This window comes from Olea europaea, unplaced genomic scaffold (genome assembly GCF_002742605.1).
Source record: "Olea europaea var. sylvestris unplaced genomic scaffold, O_europaea_v1 scaffold1569, whole genome shotgun sequence".
In the NCBI taxonomy this organism is placed as follows: domain Eukaryota; kingdom Viridiplantae; phylum Streptophyta; class Magnoliopsida; order Lamiales; family Oleaceae; genus Olea; species Olea europaea.
Window position 1 is genome coordinate 114,410 of NW_019233298.1, and position 18,935 is coordinate 133,344.

Below are 18,935 nucleotides of genomic sequence, written 5' to 3' on the forward strand. Positions count from 1 at the left end.
AAAAAAAGGAGCCAGGTCTTGGGCTTTTCTCTCACATCCAAGACTCACTAAGTTGACAATTTATCAAGGGTTCAATAGTAACCGAGAATGAAATTGTTCTCAACCAAATTATCTTGTTGATTGCAACTCGGGAAGGAAAAAAGACAGAGACAAAGTTGAAAGTCTAACAGAAAATCGCATACCTCCAGCTTCCACTGAGAAAGAGAAGCTTTCAGCATTGCCTGAAAAACAGTGGGGCCCATAGGCTCCTTCATATCGACTATGACTCCCCCATGTTCATCATCACAAGCAGGAAGCACTCGAAACTTTCGAACTTCATCTTCAACACCATTTTGCCCCATTAAACTGCATAATAACTGAAATGAGATATAACACTCACTAAAGCAGTAACGCAGTCTTACAGAAGTTACCTTACTAATAAGCTCTTGTTTGAGCCCCATTTTGGCAAAAAGAATGTATTTTGAACAGTAAATTGATGGAGAATGTGGAGTTAAAAATTAAGCAAAAGTTTTGAATTCAAATGTAATATTATTTTATCAAAGACTACTTAGCTGAAAATGAATTTTGAAAAAATGAATTTTTAGTGGAATGGAGCTCAAATAAGGGCTAAATCTCAACAATACTGCTCATGAACTTATCTGCCATGCTAATTACACTGAAAATCAGTTCCATTGATTAAAAAAAAAAAAAGATTGATTCTAATTAATATAAAACAAACGCATACTTGCCAGCAAGATTATGATAAATAACAAACTACAGTGCCTTACAATTATTAAAACTAAATTTCAATTTTTTGCAAGCAGTTAGCAATTCTTTGGCAACGAAATTGATTTTACCAGAACAAAGTAAACTGCGCTCCGCCAAACAGAATCAAAACTAAAGCACACAATTAAACAAAAATAAATAAACGATTACCTTTTGCAGAGATAGCACCAAAACTTCGTATTAGTACTGTTGCCGTTACTGCTTTGACCAATAATTGATAAAGATTCGCATTTAAATAGAGAGAAACTAGCGTGGGTCCAGCTCGGACCTGAAAGTCAGTTCCGTTACGCCATTTGTTGTGGCCCATCACACGTATCCGGCGACCGACGATTTTATTCCGTGTTGGCATGGGAGGCTGATAGCCATGCACTACGCTGAAAAAGACACCCTGAGCACGCTTCATTCACCGCAAAATTCAACCACTTGCACCCAATTGCTTGAAGGTCCCATCCAAATAATTGAATTATAACATGAACCATATTTACGAGAGGGTCCCAACATTGAAAAGTTGGGGGTCATAATATGATATTTGGATTTTGGGTCTTTTTATTTTTCGGGCAATGCCACATTGCCCAAAGAAAACGCTCGAAAGCAATGCCGGAAAGGTATGTGGCAGGAGATAATTGAATGAAAAAGATAATTATATTTTAAATTGTCTAAAGATAGAATGTCACGCCTTCTTTCTTAAAGCGCTAGACGTCTCACCCGAGATCAAATCAAAGAAACCTGAATGACGGAAGGCTTAGCTAAGTCCTACCTTAGCATTATGTAAATCTTTATGCTAAATATGATATACGTATAGCATGATCTTTATTTTTCAGTCTAGTTTAAAAAAATCAAACTTTTAATAAAAATAATGAAATATATATAGTTAAAATTAATTATTAAATTTTTACTTGAATTTTAGTCAACTATGTTAAGTTACAGCAAACAAGACATTGCATTGAGTATGAGTAGAGCATTTACCGTGGATTGCTTAAATAATTGAGTCCCTCGGCATTTCGTTCTCCTTTTTGTTATTTGTTTTATTGTTGATTGAACTTAAAAGTGTACGGTCCAATTGTTCGTTGTTTTCAATTTTGTAAAATATTGAAAACTTGTTTTGTCTGATATTTTTTAAAATACATTTTTTGAAAATAAAGATAAACTTATAACATAGATTTTAAAATGCATTTTTTTATGTTTTGAGTATTTTCAGTGAAAATTCTAAAAAAAATATGAAATATAGAAAATAAATTTTTTAAATAAATTTTTGAAAATAAAAATATAAAAATTTTAACAAATAAAATTTAATCATTTTAATAAGAAAAAATTTAAAAAATAAAAAAAATTATAAATGACAAATAAAAATAGTTCAAACTCTTAACAATTATTTACATAAGAATTCTATAAAAATATTTAAGTGAACAGAGATAAAAATATTTAGAGTCCACATCATTAATTTTTATTCTTATTTTATATATTTTAAAGTCGATTTATTATTTATTTTTATGTTACATGTTATAGAGAGAAAACATTTTTCAAAATTTCAAATCAAACACGTTTTTCTCCCGTGGTTGTCCGATTCTCTTGGATCGAGTGTTGGTGTAAAAGAATCCTCTCATCCTCAGACCAAGGCGAACAATCTAGAAGATCTTATCGAATGATAGAATAATCTATGGGTTCGTTAGGAATCAATAGTCGTTATTTTCTATTTTGAGAAATAATTTTTTAAAGTGATAAACTAAACTCATTTTCAAAAATATTAGAACAAACCCTTGAAACTTAAAATTGAAAATGAGCTTAAAACTAAAAACTAAAATACAATCTAAACAAGCTCGTAATGTTTCATTGAAATGCCTTCTAACATTCAAATGGATTGTACATCTTCCTCTGTTCAGAATATAGAATAAATGAAATAAATCAAAAATTGAAACGCTCTTTTCTAAAAGGAAAGGACAATTTTAACCAGGTTCTTGTATTAAGAATAGCACATTGATAAGTTCTATTGCCCTGTTTGGGAGTAATTGTTAAGCAATTTTAATTAATTATTTTTACTGGTGACTTCTGACAACTCTCGGACCGAAATTATAGCCATAATTGTATTTATTGTGCATTGTCAAGTTTGCCCTCCAAGAATGATCACATATGACGACTGAAAAATGTTTATAAATAATTTCTAACGTTTAACGTCGATAATGTAGATTATTTCGTTAGTTCTTATCCTTTTTATAAAATAATGAGTCAAAAGTTGCTGCAAAATGGGACCCACAGCATATATTCTTCGGGTGAGAGAATGAATAGATGATGAGAATCGTGTACTATAAGACTCGAGTGTTACAAGTTTAAACAGTCGAAGATTTAATTTAAAAACAAAAACAAAATGTTGAGGACCTAATATGCTACATTATCCATAAGTTGTATAGTTTTTCTGATTGAAAATTTCAGGAGACGGATCCATTTGTCTTTGAAAAGGCTTAATGTCCATTATTTGTGGTACCCCACGTGGTAAGACTATATGAAGAGTTCTCCAATTTTATTTTCACACTGTTTTGAGTTAAACTGGGACAATCCTAGCAAGGGATCGCTTCACTGAAGCGTGGCTTGATTCTCACCACAAACTCGTCCATTGATGTACATGTCTCGGTGATCTAAGAAAGATAACAATCATCACATCACTTGGAAAAAAAATATATGTTTAGATTAGACTTATGAGTGTCCTTTATACATTACAAGATCAATCTTTAATTTAGAATTATATTCAAAGTACACCTATTTCTTTTTTCCCCACTACATTTAAACGGTAGTGGAAGTCTGTTCAATCATTGTTTATTATTGTCGCATTTATGTTTTCCATTATTTTTTTGTTGCATTCTACCATCAACATTTGATTAATTAGCAAATCTATTTTAAAGTTAATTGTTTCAAAAATCACTCGACTTATACCATGGTCACGGACTGGTCACTGAACTTTAATTTGCTTCATGATACTCACCGAACTTTCGTCGTTTGCACTCCATACATCACTGTCAAAAAAATCGTTAACACTTCTGATGACGCGATAGACGGAACCGTGACATGGCCAATAACAGCTATTATAATAACACCAATGCAGTTATGAAATCCAAATGATACAAAAATGTGCCCCATATGTCTTTTTAAAACGCGATCTTTGAACCTAGGAAAAAATTCAAACCAACCCCCACGTGCCATTGACCACCAATTCATTTCCCAATCCTCAAACCTTCAAAATCCCCAGCTCCATAATTTTTCCATATCCTCCCAACCCCTAATCGCCACTTAATCCCTCTGCTCGACCCCAGCATTTCAAGATTCGAAGACCACGCACATGGAGGGACCACATGAAGGTATTTTTTGTCCATTTATTTTCAAAAAAATAGGAATTTTTTGCACAATGTGTTGGCCACATGTTTGACGATTTGTTGTTGGAATCATTCAAGTTTTTTTTGTTTTGTGATGGTATAACCAATCATTCTAACATTTTATAAGTTCTATTTAATTGTTTGCACACAATTTTACCCTATGGTCACATTAAAGTTTGCATCAATTTTTGAAAAAAAATAAAAATAAAAATAAAAAATTACAAGTATGTGGTGTATAGTAGTTATTCTGATAAAAATTTAATTTTGCAGAGTATGGATCAGTTCCTGAAATCAACACGTCCGAAAGTGATGGAAATGGCACTAACTATGAAGTTTTGTTGTCGGACGATGACCCAGATTTCAGTGATTCGGGAAATGAGTTAGACTCCGAAGGGGATGACTTTCTATACGAAAGGAATGTGACGAATGGGATAGAGTTAGGTTCAAATGTGGGTGTGGTGGAGAATGTGGTGCGGAATGAAGTTGAAGGTGATGTTGATGTGTATGATTTGAAGTATCCTTCTTCTAAAGAGATTCAATCAAATGGTGCATTGGATGACGAGGTTGGTTATTGGTTTTCGGAGTTTTCGATTGAGGAAGATATAGGCTTCCAACCTGGGTGACACAGGTAGTGTCCAAGTGAAATCATATACTATTGAGCACACATGCAATCATGACAAATACCACAGGCATTGCAGTTACTAGTTTTTGACTCGTCGTTACATCAAGATGTTCAAGGCAGATCCAAACTCTGATTGCAGTGAAAGAGAATTTGAGAACTGATATCACCAGAAATGTGGCGTTGAAAATGAGAAGATACACAAATGATTTGCTGCATGGGATAATTGAGAAGCAGTTCGCACTGTTGTGGTCATATGCTTCAGAGGTGTTGTATACCAATCCAAGCTCAAATGTGACCACCAACACATTCAATGATGTTTTCCAGGGGATATACTTTTGTTTCCAACCATGTAAGACTAGCTTTATAAAAGGTTGTAGGAAAGTGATTGGAGTAGATGGCTGCTACCTGTGGGGCTGTTTTGGAGGCATATTGTTCACGGTCTCTGGTCTAGATGCAAATGATTGTATATATCCCATCGCATATGCTATGGTTTAGAAAGAAAACACACCATCTTGGATGTGGTTCATGGGACTTCTTGCAGCAGATCTTGAAATTGGTACTGGAGATGGTTGGACTGTAATGACATATAGTTAGAAGGGGATGTAGAAAGTAGTTGATGAACTACTCTGGAGTCCAAGCATAGTTTCTATGTACGCCATATGTATTCAAACTTTTTCAGTGCCAACTTCAAATGAGAGACTTTGAAAGATTATCTTTAGTGTACAACCAAGTCAACTATTATTTTCGATTATAGACATTGAATGCGACAAATTCGTCAAGTATCAGAGGAGGCTTTCAAATGGTTGATGAAGAGGCCATCCCAAAAATGTCGAAATCACATTTCAAAATGCATTCAAAGTGCGATATTCTATTGAACAATGTGTGCGAAGTGTTTAATAAAACACTTTTGGAAGACCTCGAAAAATGATTTTCACCATACTTACATTTATACAGCTAAGCTTCATGAAAAGAATATTGTAGTGGTAAAAATTAATTTACAAGTCCAAGTGGCCCAAACCATAGAACGAGGTCCACAGACGATTTAACCGCGCCATCATCAGCCCAACTCATTATAACAATCGGCTCGAATACACAGTCCAAGACCCACATGTCAATTCGAAATCTCCAATAATCTATCTTCCAGATAGATCACGTTACGATCTATCCAGATCTGGTGAGAGTTATCTGCAAACCGATCTGATATCTCAACTGAACATATCGGATTAGATTTGGCTCCAACCAACCACGAAATCTTGAAGAATCCCCGCCAATCCCTCTTAAACGATTATCCCATTCCTATAAATTCAACAGTTGGTTGAGCACTCAGGTAGGATAATCCACTAGATTCTAATTCATTTCTTCTTTCTTCCATCCGGCATTTATCAAACTTTCAACGAGGTTTACCGACTTGACTGTCGGAGGGTCTTTGATCGACACCACACCGGTGTCCTTTTAAGATCTTTTAACGGTCATCTTCCTTTGATCTATTTTTTTTGAGTTCCACAGGATTGCTAGTGGCCTACCTGATCTGATTTCTTGGATGTAGAATCTACTGTCTACAATTTGGCGCCCACCATAGGGCCCTAGCCATCATTCTTACAAACAGGACTCTTGCCATTACTATTCAACAATCATTCCCGCCATGTCAGGAACTTCTGAAACCCATCATACAGATGGCTTCACTGATCATACTTCGAAAGAATTAGCTCATCAGGAAGCAGAACGAATGATTTATCAGGGGGTGAAAGCAACAATACAACAAGAAGACGGCTCAGGTCATGCTACCGCTCTGCCACCACTCCAATGTTGGCTTGTCCTATCCATCCAACAACCATCCAGCCAATCCATTCGATCCAGCCGGTAGTTGTACAGCAAAGCACAATCTATCCTGTCTCTACACACCCTCAACCTACCATTCCGTCTAGTGAAGTCACTACACAGCTAGCCCAACTCATCGATTTGATAAAACATAATTCACAGAAGTTGGAAAGGCTAGAAGCAAAGAATGCTACCACCTGTGTGGAGAATTGAGACCTTCAAGAAAGAGTGAAATTCTTGGTATCCGATTCAACATTGGCACGCCCATCACGATCGACTCCTTCACTTGACCAAAATAGACTGAGGACCATTAGTTCTAATGTCCAATTTGCTGCACTGCTTAATGGAGGATCAGAAGATGCGCAACCACAGCCTACTAGTGGACAGGACCCAAAATTCGTACGAAAATTAACAGCAACCGAAACCATGGTTTAACGTATCCTAGGAATGCCAACACCTATCAAGAAAAGTGAAGCCAGTTATTTCGTCGATTGCCCTTTTTTCGACTAAATTGCCCTGGTGGAAATGCCTAAAAAGTTCAGCTTTCTTAATATGAAGTTATACGATGGGACAGGCGATCTAGACGATCATATAGCTCAATATAGACAGAGAATATTTACCGTTGCTATACCAAGAGACCTTCGAGAAGCTTGCATGTGTAAAGGGTTCGACTCCAGTCTAATGGGGTCGGCCCTACAGTGGTATACCAATCTTTCAAATAATTCTATATCATCATTCGCCCAAGTAACTGATACTTTTGTTGAACAGTTTGCAAGTAGCAGAAAACTTGAGAAGCGATCCGACGACCTCTATCATATAGTGCAGAGAGGAAATGAGTCACTACGAGAATTTGTCGGATGATTCAAGCAGGAGAAAGTTTCCAACCATAGCTGCAACCAACAAATTGCCATTTCTGCTTTTCAAAAGGGGCTCCTCCTAGATACTGATTTGTATAAGGAACTCACCAAACACCCATGCATCATAGTGGAGAATGTCTTGGCTAAAGCTTGGGCTTAGATAAAATGGGAAGTGGATGATGCTAGTTTTAATTTCACCAAGCATCAACTCCATCGAGAAATGGCCCGTCGATAGGGATGTAAACGAGTCGGGCCGAGCCGGCTTGTGAGCCTAAAATTTCTGCTCGGGCTCGGTCCGGTTAAAAAGGCCGAGCTTTTTTGCGGGCTCGAGCCGGGCCGAATAGGCTCGGCCCGAGCTTTTGCTCGGACTTTTTACAGGCCGAGCCGGGCAGGCTCGTTTTTTCTCTTTTTTTTGTTTTTTTTTTTCTCTTGCTGCCTTTTAAGAGGCAGCGAACTGCTGCCTTTAAAAGGCAGCAGTTTTGCCTTAATTTTTTTTATTAAAAAGCTCGCGAGCTCACGGGCCGGCTCGGGCAAAGCCCGTATCCCCAAAATGGGGCTCGGCCCGAGCTTAGGCTCGGGTCTATCGAGCCCCAAGCCGAGCCACGGGCGGCTCGAGCCGGCGAGCCCGATTGCCATCCCTACCCGTTGATACCTACTCCCCTCCAGACAGGAGAGACACCAAGTGTAGGGAACTGTCCAGATTAATTGAACAACCTTCCACAAGAACGAACATTGGGGTCCCCGAATACAACATCTCTATCAGGCCAACAGAACTAATTGTAGTATTGAAGGGAATGGGCAGCACGGTGAATTGGCCCGAAAAGATGAGAAGCTCTAGTGACTAGCGAGATAAAAGTAAATAGTCTGAGTTTCACATCGACCACGGCCACCGCATAGATGATAAAGGAAAGGAGAACGTCGCGAGATGACGACAACAACAACAGCATGGTAAGCAAAGCTCCGAATCAATGGCCACACCATCATAAGATCGAACCATTAACTTCGTCATCGACGAATCGAAAGTTAGTGGGATAACAAGGGCGACGGCAAGAAGGCACGCGCGTCGAGCAACTCACCTTTGTCAAAATTTAAGCCAAATAAGCCAGTCAGACGCACTGCAATCATTAGTTTTACGACATCTGAGGCTACGCAACTACTCAATCCACACCATGATGCTTTGGTCATATCTTTGAACATTGCCAACTGCTTAGTCAAGCGCATTTTAATAGACAACGACAGCAGTGCAAACATACTTTTCCTGGAGACCGTTAAGGCTATGAGAATTTCAGAAGAAAACATTACACGCGGGATAACAATGCTAATTGGTTTCAGTAGTGAACAAAAGAATACTCTATGCGAGATCGTTTTGCCTGTTTATGCGGAAGGGGTTAACCTTCACACCTAATTCCTCGTAATACATAGTCCTTCAGCATATAATGTTATCTTAGGGAGGCCTTGGATCCATGAAATGAAGGTCATACCATTAATGTTTCATCAGGTATTCCGTTTCCCGACCAAATGGAGAATAACAGAATTTCTTGGCGACCAAAGGGATTCCAGGGAGTGCTACAAAAATTCACTCTGCTCTGACTAATCTTCTCTATAGCAGTTACAGCAATCTCAGTCAACCATCCTAGACCAACCAGATGTGGAAGAACTAGATGAAGTACAGATCCACCCCGACTTTCTAGAACACAAAACTCAAGTCGGAGCAAGGCTAGAACTAGAGCTTAGGCAACGCCTTATCAGGTTCTTCTTTGAACACCATGACTATTTTGTTTAGTCCCATACTGACATGATCGGTGTTGACCCAGAGGTAATAACGCACAAATTGAATGTTGATCATCATTACATTCCGATCAAACAGAAGTTGAAGAAAATTTACGCCCAAATGAAATCGTATAATTAATGAAGAGGTCCAAAAACTTTTGGAAGTAGGTTCTATACGAGAAGTTAACTACCCAGACTGGCTGGCTAATGTCGTCGTGGTGAAAAAGAAAAATGGTAAGTAGAGAGTTTGTATCGATTTCACAGACCTAAACAAGGCATGTCCAAAGGACAACTTTCATCTTCCACATATAGACATGATTGTCGATTCGATAGCTGGATATGAGCTTCTAAACTTTATGAATGCTTTATCCGAATACAACCAGATATTGATGCACCCAGCTGACCAAGAGAAAATCGCTTTTGTGACAGAGCAAGGCATGTTCTGTTACAAGGTTATGCCATTTGGACTCAAAAACGTGGGAGCAATCTATCAACGACTAGTAAATCGTATGTTCGCTGAGCAACTCGAAAAATCCATGGAAGTCTACATCGATGATATACTGGTGGAGTCTTTGATTGCAGAGCAACACATAGACCACCTTAAGCAGTCTTTCGAGGTTCTAAAGAAGTACAACATGAAACTTAATCCGTCCAAATGTTCTTTAGGAGTATCATCTGGCAAGTTTCTAGGTTACTTAGTAACCCAACGGGGAATCGAAGCAAATTTGGACCAAATCCAATCAATCTTTAACATTCCATCTCCAACTTGTATTAAGGAAGTTCAAAGGCTAACTGGAAGGCTTGCAGCTCTTAACAGGTTCATCTCCCAATCTTCAGAGAAATGTCAAAAGTTCTATAACATATTAACGAAAAATAAAACTTTCTAATGGACCCCGACATGCAAAGAAGCACTTCAGCAACTCAAACAATATCTGACATCACCACCACTCCTGTCGAAATCGAAAGACGGAGAACAACTATACATGTACTTGGCAGTTTCGGAGACGACGATCAGCTCAGTCTTGGTCCTCGAAGAAGATGAAAAGCAACTCCCAATTTACTATGTTAGCAAGGCATTGCTGGATGCAGAAACCCGCTATAGCCAACTGGAGAAATTAGCCTTGTCACTTGTTAGTGCAGCTCGAAAGCTAAGACCGTACTTCCAAAGTCATTCAGTAGTAGTCATGACATCATTTCCACTAAAACAAATACTCCATAAACCTGAGTTGTCTGGACCATTAACCAAATGGGGCGTCGAATTAAGTAAATATGATATTTCCTTTGCACCCTGCACTACCATCAAATCTCAGGTACTAGCAAATTTCATCGCTGATTTTGCACCTAACCCATAGGTTTTGGCCCAAAGAGAACTTCTCTGCTTGATGGATGGACCAGCAACGGGCATATGGATGCTCCAAGTAGACGGATGGAGCAACATCAATGGCACAGGACTTGGCATTATCTTAACATCACTGGAAGGAGATCAAATAGAGCAGGCGATTAGGCGTGAATTCAAGGCAACCAACAATGAGACAGAGTATGAAGTACTCATTACTGGACTGGTCTTAGCAAAAGAGATTGGAATTACCCGAATACATGTCTGCAGTGATTCTCAGCTCATTGTAAACCAAATACAGGGCACATTCCTTGCCAAAGACACAAAGATAACGTCCTACCTAGAGTTGGTCAAGCGGCTCTGTAAAGAGTTTGATGAGTTCCTTATCATTCAAGTCCCACGAACTGAAAAAATCCAAGTAGATGCACTAGCCAGCCTCAAAGCAATTACGAATACGAAACAAAGTAAGGTAATCCCGATAGTTTACTTGCAATGGCCAGCAGTTCAAAAATTCGACGAGAACAATAGTATTCATTCATTCGAGGAACAATCTTGGATGACACCGATCATCAAGTACCTCCAAAATGATGAGTTGCCACCAGACAAGAATAAAGCTCGACGAAATAAGGCTAAGGTTGCAAGATTTTACATTATAGACGATAAACTGTATAGGAGATCATTCTCTAGACCCTATCTCCGATGCATCAGCAATGCAGAGGTCGAATATATCTTGGCTGAACTTCACGAAGGGGAGTGTGGTAATCACTTGGGAGCCCCGGAGCCTGGCGCATCGTACACTTACCGCAGGGTACTATTGGCCAATAATGTAGACCGACTTTGTTAATCACGTCAAACAATATGACAGATGCCAACGATTCGCCAATGTCTCCCACCTCCCACCAGAACGGCTCAACCCCGTTCTTTCACCTTGGCCTTTCATAAAATGGGGGATGGACATTATTGGAAAACTCCCCTCTGCTCCAGGACAACGAGTTTTTGTACTGGCAATCATAGACTATTTCACAAAATGGATTGAAGCCAAGGCACTCTCAAAGATACATGATCGTAAAGTTATCCAATTTATCTGGAAAAATGTGATATGCAGATTTGGAGTCCCAAAGGAAATAGTCACGGACAATAGGACACAGTTCATAAGCACTGGGTTTCAAAATTTCTGTAAAGAGTGGAACATCAAGCTTAACTTCTCCACTTCGCGATATTCCCAAGCCAATGGTCAGGCTGAATCTTCCAATAAGACTGTCATGACATTAAAGAAAAGACTATCTGAGGCTAAAGGAAAATGGGCAAACGAGTTGCCTAGGTCCTTTGGTCCTATTGCACCACCATTCGAACACCCACTGGTGAAACACCCTTCTCGTTAGCTTATGGCGCGAAAGCGATCATACCAATAGAAATAGGCACTCTAACATTTCGATATGAATGGACAACTAATGAGCAGAATCAAGTCGAATTATGCCACGAGTTAGATTTGGCAGATGAACGAAGAGAAAGAGCTTTGATTCGTACAATTGCATATCAACGAAAAATCTCCCAACATTTCAATACGTAGGTGAGAACTAGAACCTTCAAAGAAGGCGAGTGTGTGCTGTGAAGAGTATTTCAAAACACCAAGGAAGCTGGTGTTGAAAAGCTTGCAGCAAATTAGGAAAGACCATACTTGATCACTAAGGTCGTCAGGCAAGGAGCCTATAAGCTATGCGCCCAAGACGGTAGAGATATCACCAACAGCTGGAATAGCATCCACCTCCGCAAATATTATTTTTAAGTCTTTTAAACTCTTCTTTTTTATTTGGTATTTTTATTTTCATTTGAAATCTGTACTGACTTAAGCATTAGAGAGAGCCGACGGCAGAAATGCAATCGGCGGTCCTAACCTTCTTTTCTTTCAGGAGAATCGATGAGAAAATGTCAGACTCGAACGCCATCCACCCTGCCCAATATTATTTCTAAGTCTTCTCAACTCTTCCTTTTTACTTGGTATTTTTATCTCCGTTCTAAATCTATAATGACTTAAGCATCGGAGAGTCGATGACATTTTTGCCATCGGTGGTCCTAACCCTCTTTGCTCTCAGGAGATTCACCAAAGGGAGAAATGTATCAGATATCAGACTTTTCTCATCACCAATGATTTGGGAATCCTTGAATTTGTGGAAGAAAATCTAATGCAGATATCAATAGCTATTTTGGAGTCAAGAGAGATAAATATATAAATTTCATCAAGTCATTTGGATGAAAAAGACCACGCGGTTGCCTTCAAGCCGTCCAGATGAAGAAGAACACACGATTGTTGGACAAGGGTAGCATTACCCTAACCATGAGGTCGATCCAAACGAAGACTCAACTATCTCTAGAGCAGCTAATAAAATTACTTACTAAATCAGACGGACTAGCTTGATCGAGTCCTTTGTAAAAGTACTTTGATGAGACTGCTTTATCTTTTATGATGAGAAAGTAAGTCCAATTTCTATTCCAATATTATGGTCACGCTTCTATTACAAATAAAATTCTACGTTCGATACTTCACGAGTTTTTGGCAATTAGGCGCATAACTCCAATAAGTCTACAAATTATATAGTTTGGAAAGACATGGGTTCAAACACGATTCATACAAATACTGATACATAAGCTTGAAAGAAAATATTAGCCGAAAAGCACACTTGGAAAATGTGCTTCCAAAGGCTCCTAGCCTTTCCATCATCGGTATTCCCGATTTCATCGCCGGATGAAGCCCCTACTTTGGGCTGCTCCTCTAATGTATTTGACATACCAAGCAACTTGTACAACTCCGCATAATCGACAATAGCTTTATCTACGTCCCAGCTAATGTGCCTACCTTTCTTGTAATCATTCATAAGAAAGGCCGGGTGGCTATCTTGACTTCCAACTGGTAGTTCTCCAAACGGTCTTCCAGAGAATTGATCTGATTCCCTGAAGATTTCTTTGAGTTTGCACTCCTCCAATGTAAGCTTCTCGCGAACCACCTTGGCTAGCTCATCTAGTGCTTTCCTAGTAGCCAAATCAGCATCTTGCTTCTCTGTCCTCAAACTTTCATTTTTCCCAGGTATGAAGTATTCGCATCCTGCAATGAGCATACCTTCCTAGCCAACCTAATGGCTTCGTTCTTCTGAAAAATAGCCCATTGCAGTACCTGGAATCAATGGAATAAGTTTGTGTCGACCAATTGGGTTATCCATAAAGAAGCATATAAAAATATTATACCTAGAAAGCCTGAGCCATCATGTTTTCGACTGCCTTAACTGGACCAAGTTGTTCATAGCACACTCGATCTTCGGGGAATAAAAGTCCCTCGCCAAGTGTCGCCACCCCTGGGTTAGAAAATGCGAATGAGTCTGATGGGAAGGTAAGCACGATCGAATCGTCATCTGCCGACAATGACCCCAGTTGACTGCATTTTTGGATCGACGAGGAAGGAGCATCAGGCAGCTCCGTCTGGCTGGAAAGACCATCAGACGGAACTAGGGTGTCAACTAGTAACGTATGAGGAGAAACCTTTTTAGACTTCTCCTTCACCTTTCTCCTTTCCAAAGCATCGAGCGAAGATCCTACCACTCTTGACATAATTCAATTTGCAATCTCATGTTCGATTGAGTTAAGTGGACCAGCTATATAAAGGCTACTGTCAAGAATTTCCATACCTCTCTTTACCATTACAATAGAGATCTTATATCTTGGAAATCGAAAGGAATACCTCTTGGTTCGGTCGAAACGTGCTCCCACAAGCTGCTTGAAGAAAGGACTTTTGGAGACAAAAGGAATTGGCAATCCTTTCGATCCTTAGGTATCGCTAAGATCTTGGAAATGCTCTCATTTACAAACAATCCTTCGACTGGCCGCATATTGATACGAAGACCTGCAAGAAAATGAAATAAGAACCTCAAATGAGTAAAGTGTATTGAAAGTAAAAGATCTGCAAAACTTATTGCCGGACCATGCCGAAGGGACATGGTAACTCTCCGACCAAACCAAGTCACCTGATGCGAGGAACTAAGACCCTTTCCAGCCCTTATCCCAAAAAAAAAGGCCAACTATCAATTGATCAACATTTTTTCTTGCATTTAAGGAAAAACGGTCATTTTCACCATCGTGTTCTTTAATAAAGTAGCCATGAAGTAGCTCTGGCATGCCAAACGACATATAATGCTGCTCGGTTAAGACCTGAAGTGCTAAAAGCAATCTTCGAGAGTTAGGCATAAGTTGGCTAGGTGCAATCTCGAAATACTCTAATACCATCATAATCGTGTCGGGAATCGGAAATTGAAAGCCATCTTTAAGTGGTAACTCATAGAAAAAAACCCAACCTGGGACATTCTACGAAACCCTTTCGTGCGGTCATGGTAGATGAAGTTTAACTGATGCAGGAATATCATAGGCATCTCAGATTCTTACCAAGTCATTTTCCTTCAGCTTGCTTGGTATGTTCTTATTAAACATGATACCACTACCGCTTGGATTGCTCTGCTCGTATGAATCATGTCTAGGCTGGTCATCGTCACGACTTGGATTGGATGGACCACTACTGATACCAACGCTCTCTAGATCAATCTCATAAGAGAAATGAATCCCCGGATCGCCTACAAACCCCACCAATGTTGGCCCGTCTGGACAATCCAAACCCACATAATCGTCTAGCCATGAGTTTTCACTCGGATTGTCAAACTTATTTACATTACCAGTTGGCCATGTTTCGGCCGAAATTTTGTACGAAGCGTCAGATAAATCACTCCAGACCATTGTTCATCAAAAATAACTATTCACTAGCAACTTCGCTTCACAACGGATCAAACCCCAGAAATACCAAATCAAAACATACTCAACCACCAAAGAACTTGGAAAAATGATTAAAGAACACTCAAAGAACATTCAAAAACAAAATAAGAACTTGAATCGAAAAGAAAAACGCACCAGAATCTCAGAAGCTTCTTGAAGAGAACTCAGGTCACTTGAAAAATGAGGACATCAGGCCTTAAATTTTAGAAGTTGAGACTCTAAACGAGATGAGTAAACGAGTTCATAAATGCGATCAGAACCATCGACAGAATACACTCACCGAACATTGCAAATGAACAAGAGGCCTTCCGACTAATTTGCCGTATAGAACGCATTGTACTATCTAGCCAAAAATTTTTTTTCTTCCAAATGGGCACGTCGATCTTTGGGCTAGTAAACAAGCCACAAATATGGCATGGTCTAGATAGATCAAATACCTTTTCTTTTCGTGTGGATATATTCACCACTTGGAATGGCAAAACAAGCAATGCGTATGATGTAATCTAGACGAATCAATGATCTTCTTTTTCGAACGGATGCATCGATCAATCTAACTAGAAAAGCAAGGGGTGCGTATCTCACGCCCCAGACGGACTGGATTAAAAAAATAAATATAATTATTATTTCTCTAAAACCACTCGACATTTTGCCGAGCGGTATGTGACTTGTGCCCATGGGCACAAGTTGTTGCATGCATGCCACTAAATTAACATACCACACTGCTCGGAAGCCGTGTGGTGATCCTAACCATTTCGCACGATTTTCGAGCCATGCGGACATTATAATATTTTATATATAATATTATTATATAATGAATATAAATTATTGATGTTCATCACATGAGCCATGTAATAAATTTTCAGAAAAATTTATCGCTTGGCCTCGAGCCACATGAGAGCTAATGAGTCGTGCCGAACAAGAAAAATAACCGACTTGCAAGTTAAAAAATCGCACAGCTAGAAAAGTGATTAGAAATCTCCATGACATTTTTAATAACTAGACGATTCTCATACACCACCATGTAATCAAATGATCCGCCCTATGATCTGAATTCTCTCTCAACCAAGGATCCGATCATCTCTGAACTTGAATTACTCTTCCATTCGAGTAGAACTCGTATAAAAGAGTGGGGGACAAATTGTAGTGATAAAAATTAATTCACTAGTCCAAGTGGCCCAAACCATAGAACGGGGTCCACAGACGATTAAACCGTGCCATCATCAGCCCAACTTATTATAACAATTGACCTGAATACACAGTCCAAGACCCATATGTCAATTCGAAATCTCCAATAATCTATCTTCCAGATAGATCACGTTACGATCTATCCAGATCTGGTGAGAGTTATCTGCAAATGGATTTGATATCTCAACTGAACAGATCGGATTAGATTTGGCTCCAACCAACCATGAAATCATTGAGAATCCTCGCTAATCCCTCCTAAACGGTTATCCCACACCTATAAATTCAGCAGTCGGTCGAGCATTCAGGTAGGAGAATACACAATACTCTAATTCATTTCTTCTTTCTTCTATTCGTCATTTATCAAACTTTCAATGAAGTTTACTGACTTAACCGTTGGAGGGTCTTCGGCATTTTAAGATCTTTTAACAGTCATCTTCCTTTGTTCTATTTTTCTTAAGTTCCACAGGATTGCTAGTGGTCTACCTGATCTGATTTCTTGGTTGGAGAATCTACTGTCTACAAATACAGATGCAAAGGGACAAGATGAGATTGTATGTTGGTCGACTTTGTCCAAAGATAAGAAAGGAAGTACGGAGTCTAGTTGAAAATTCAAGGGAGTGTATAGTGCACTTCTCTGAGGGCTCGAAGTGGTGGACCTTGAGGACGGAAGTTTTGCATGTCGAAAGTGGAAATTGACTAGGATATTGTGCCTATATGCGATGGCAGTGATTCGGGAGTGACGGAACAAACTAGAGGATTATGTTGACAATTGCTACATGAAAGAGACGTGCTTGAGTTTACTGACTTAACCGTTGGAGGGTCTTCGGCATTTTAAGATCTTTTAACAGTCATCTTCCTTTGTTCTATTTTTCTTAAGTTCCACAGGATTGCTAGTGGTCTACCTGATCTGATTTCTTGGTTGGAGAATCTACTGTCTACAAATACAGATGCAAAGGGACAAGATGAGATTGTATGTTGGTCGACTTTGTCCAAAGATAAGAAAGGAAGTACGGAGTCTAGTTGAAAATTCAAGGGAGTGTATAGTGCACTTCTCTGAGGGCTCGAAGTGGTGGACCTTGAGGACGGAAGTTTTGCATGTCGAAAGTGGAAATTGACTAGGATATTGTGCCTATATGCGATGGCAGTGATTCGGGAGTGACGGAACAAACTAGAGGATTATGTTGACAATTGCTACATGAAAGAGACGTGCTTGAATTGTTACAGAATATATCAACGAGCAACGATTGTGGTCACGTGAGTGACCAAACAACGATTAGGGCTTGGGAGGATTTGGGGGAAATTATGGAGTTGGGGATTTTGAAGGTTAGGAAGTGGCTGGGTTGTCAAAGGCACATGGAAGTGGTTTTGAATTTTTTTTTCCAGATTCAAAAATCGCGTTTTTAAAAGATACACGGTGCACATTTTTCTTATGATTTGGATTCCATAGTTGCGTTGGCATTATTTTAATGGTTGTTGTTGGCCACGTCGCAGTTTCATCTGCCGTGTCATCGGAACTGTTAATGAAATTTTTTACGGCAATGAATGGAATGAAACGACGAAAGTTCGATAAGCATCATGAATCAAATTAAAGTTCAATGAGCAGTCCATGACCATGGTATAAGTTGAGTGATTTTTGAAACAAATAACTTTCTATTTTAGTTCAAAAAATTTGTTGATATGGCATAAAAAGATCTATTTAAGAAAATATAAATGTTTATGAAATCATGTTGGGGGAAAATCCTACAAGTGTATTGTAAAACACCAAAAGAAAAGGTATAATTTAACAAGATTTAGTGAAGGAAAAGAAGACTTTCTAAGCTGAGAAAACTTCACAAAACATCTTTTTTCTCACCATTACAATTTTTTGCTCAAAACTAGAATGTTCAATGTACACAACAAGCTTGCACCTATCTTTTCTTCTAATATTCTCATCTCACTTGCTTTCTATTCGATAGCCAACTCACACGACATTCAAATTCGTTCTCTTAAATTGGTTGAGCCACTTCTATAGTAAAGCCTTTGTTGCGACAAATGTTGAGGGTAGGTGGAGTTAGGGAAAGCACCGAGATGGATTGTCAGGTTCTCTGATTTTTCATGTGGAAGCTCTAATTTTAGCCAATAAAAACTTTCACGAAAGAAAATGCTAAAAACTTTACCAACGAAAATATGAAGCTAGATAAATTATGGGTGAGAGTCATCATAAATGTTATTAGCAAAAAACAATTTATTAACGATTTCACCGACAGCTCTACCAATGTCCAGCTTAAATGGGATAAATTACACTTGCATGTGATATGTTACATATTGATTCGTGTAATGTTTGTTGGAACTTAGCATTAGTTACCGAATTTGTCATATTTTTCTCTTCTCAAGTTACATAATTTGAATTGATCTCATATTGTAACAATTAC

At 38.8% G+C, this 18,935-nt stretch overlaps 3 protein-coding genes across 7 annotated transcripts in view; 2 read left to right on the plus strand and 1 right to left on the minus strand.

Annotated features, from left to right (window-relative positions):
- LOC111376854 (nudix hydrolase 10-like) overlaps positions 1–1,038 on the minus strand; it is a 5,827-nt gene extending 4,789 nt beyond the window's left edge. For 2 of the 5 annotated variants that reach the window (XM_022999857.1, XM_022999856.1), the window contains exons 1-2: positions 916–1,034; positions 183–345 (exon numbers count right to left, since the gene is read on the minus strand). In XM_022999857.1, coding sequence (XP_022855625.1) covers positions 183–341 — 159 coding nt within the window. In that variant the 5' untranslated portion in view covers positions 342–345; positions 916–1,034. Of the gene's footprint in view, positions 1–182; positions 357–836; positions 887–915 lie in introns of those variants that run through there. The other 3 variants (XM_022999858.1, XM_022999854.1, XM_022999855.1) reach the window with 3 other exon arrangements.
- A 2,914-nt stretch (positions 1,039–3,952) lies between these two features.
- On the plus strand, positions 3,953–5,461 carry LOC111376866. Its single transcript, XM_022999871.1, has 2 exons — positions 3,953–4,112; positions 4,398–5,461. The coding sequence occupies exons 1-2, from the start codon at positions 4,094–4,096 to the stop codon at positions 4,748–4,750; spliced, it is 372 nt and encodes a 123-aa protein (XP_022855639.1). The 5' UTR covers positions 3,953–4,093; the 3' UTR covers positions 4,751–5,461.
- A 4,716-nt stretch (positions 5,462–10,177) lies between these two features.
- LOC111376864 lies at positions 10,178–11,912 on the plus strand. The gene is made up of 3 exons (XM_022999869.1): positions 10,178–10,504; positions 10,547–11,322; positions 11,396–11,912. The coding sequence occupies exons 1-3, from the start codon at positions 10,178–10,180 to the stop codon at positions 11,910–11,912; spliced, it is 1,620 nt and encodes a 539-aa protein (XP_022855637.1).
- Positions 11,913–18,935: the final 7,023 nt, after the last annotated feature.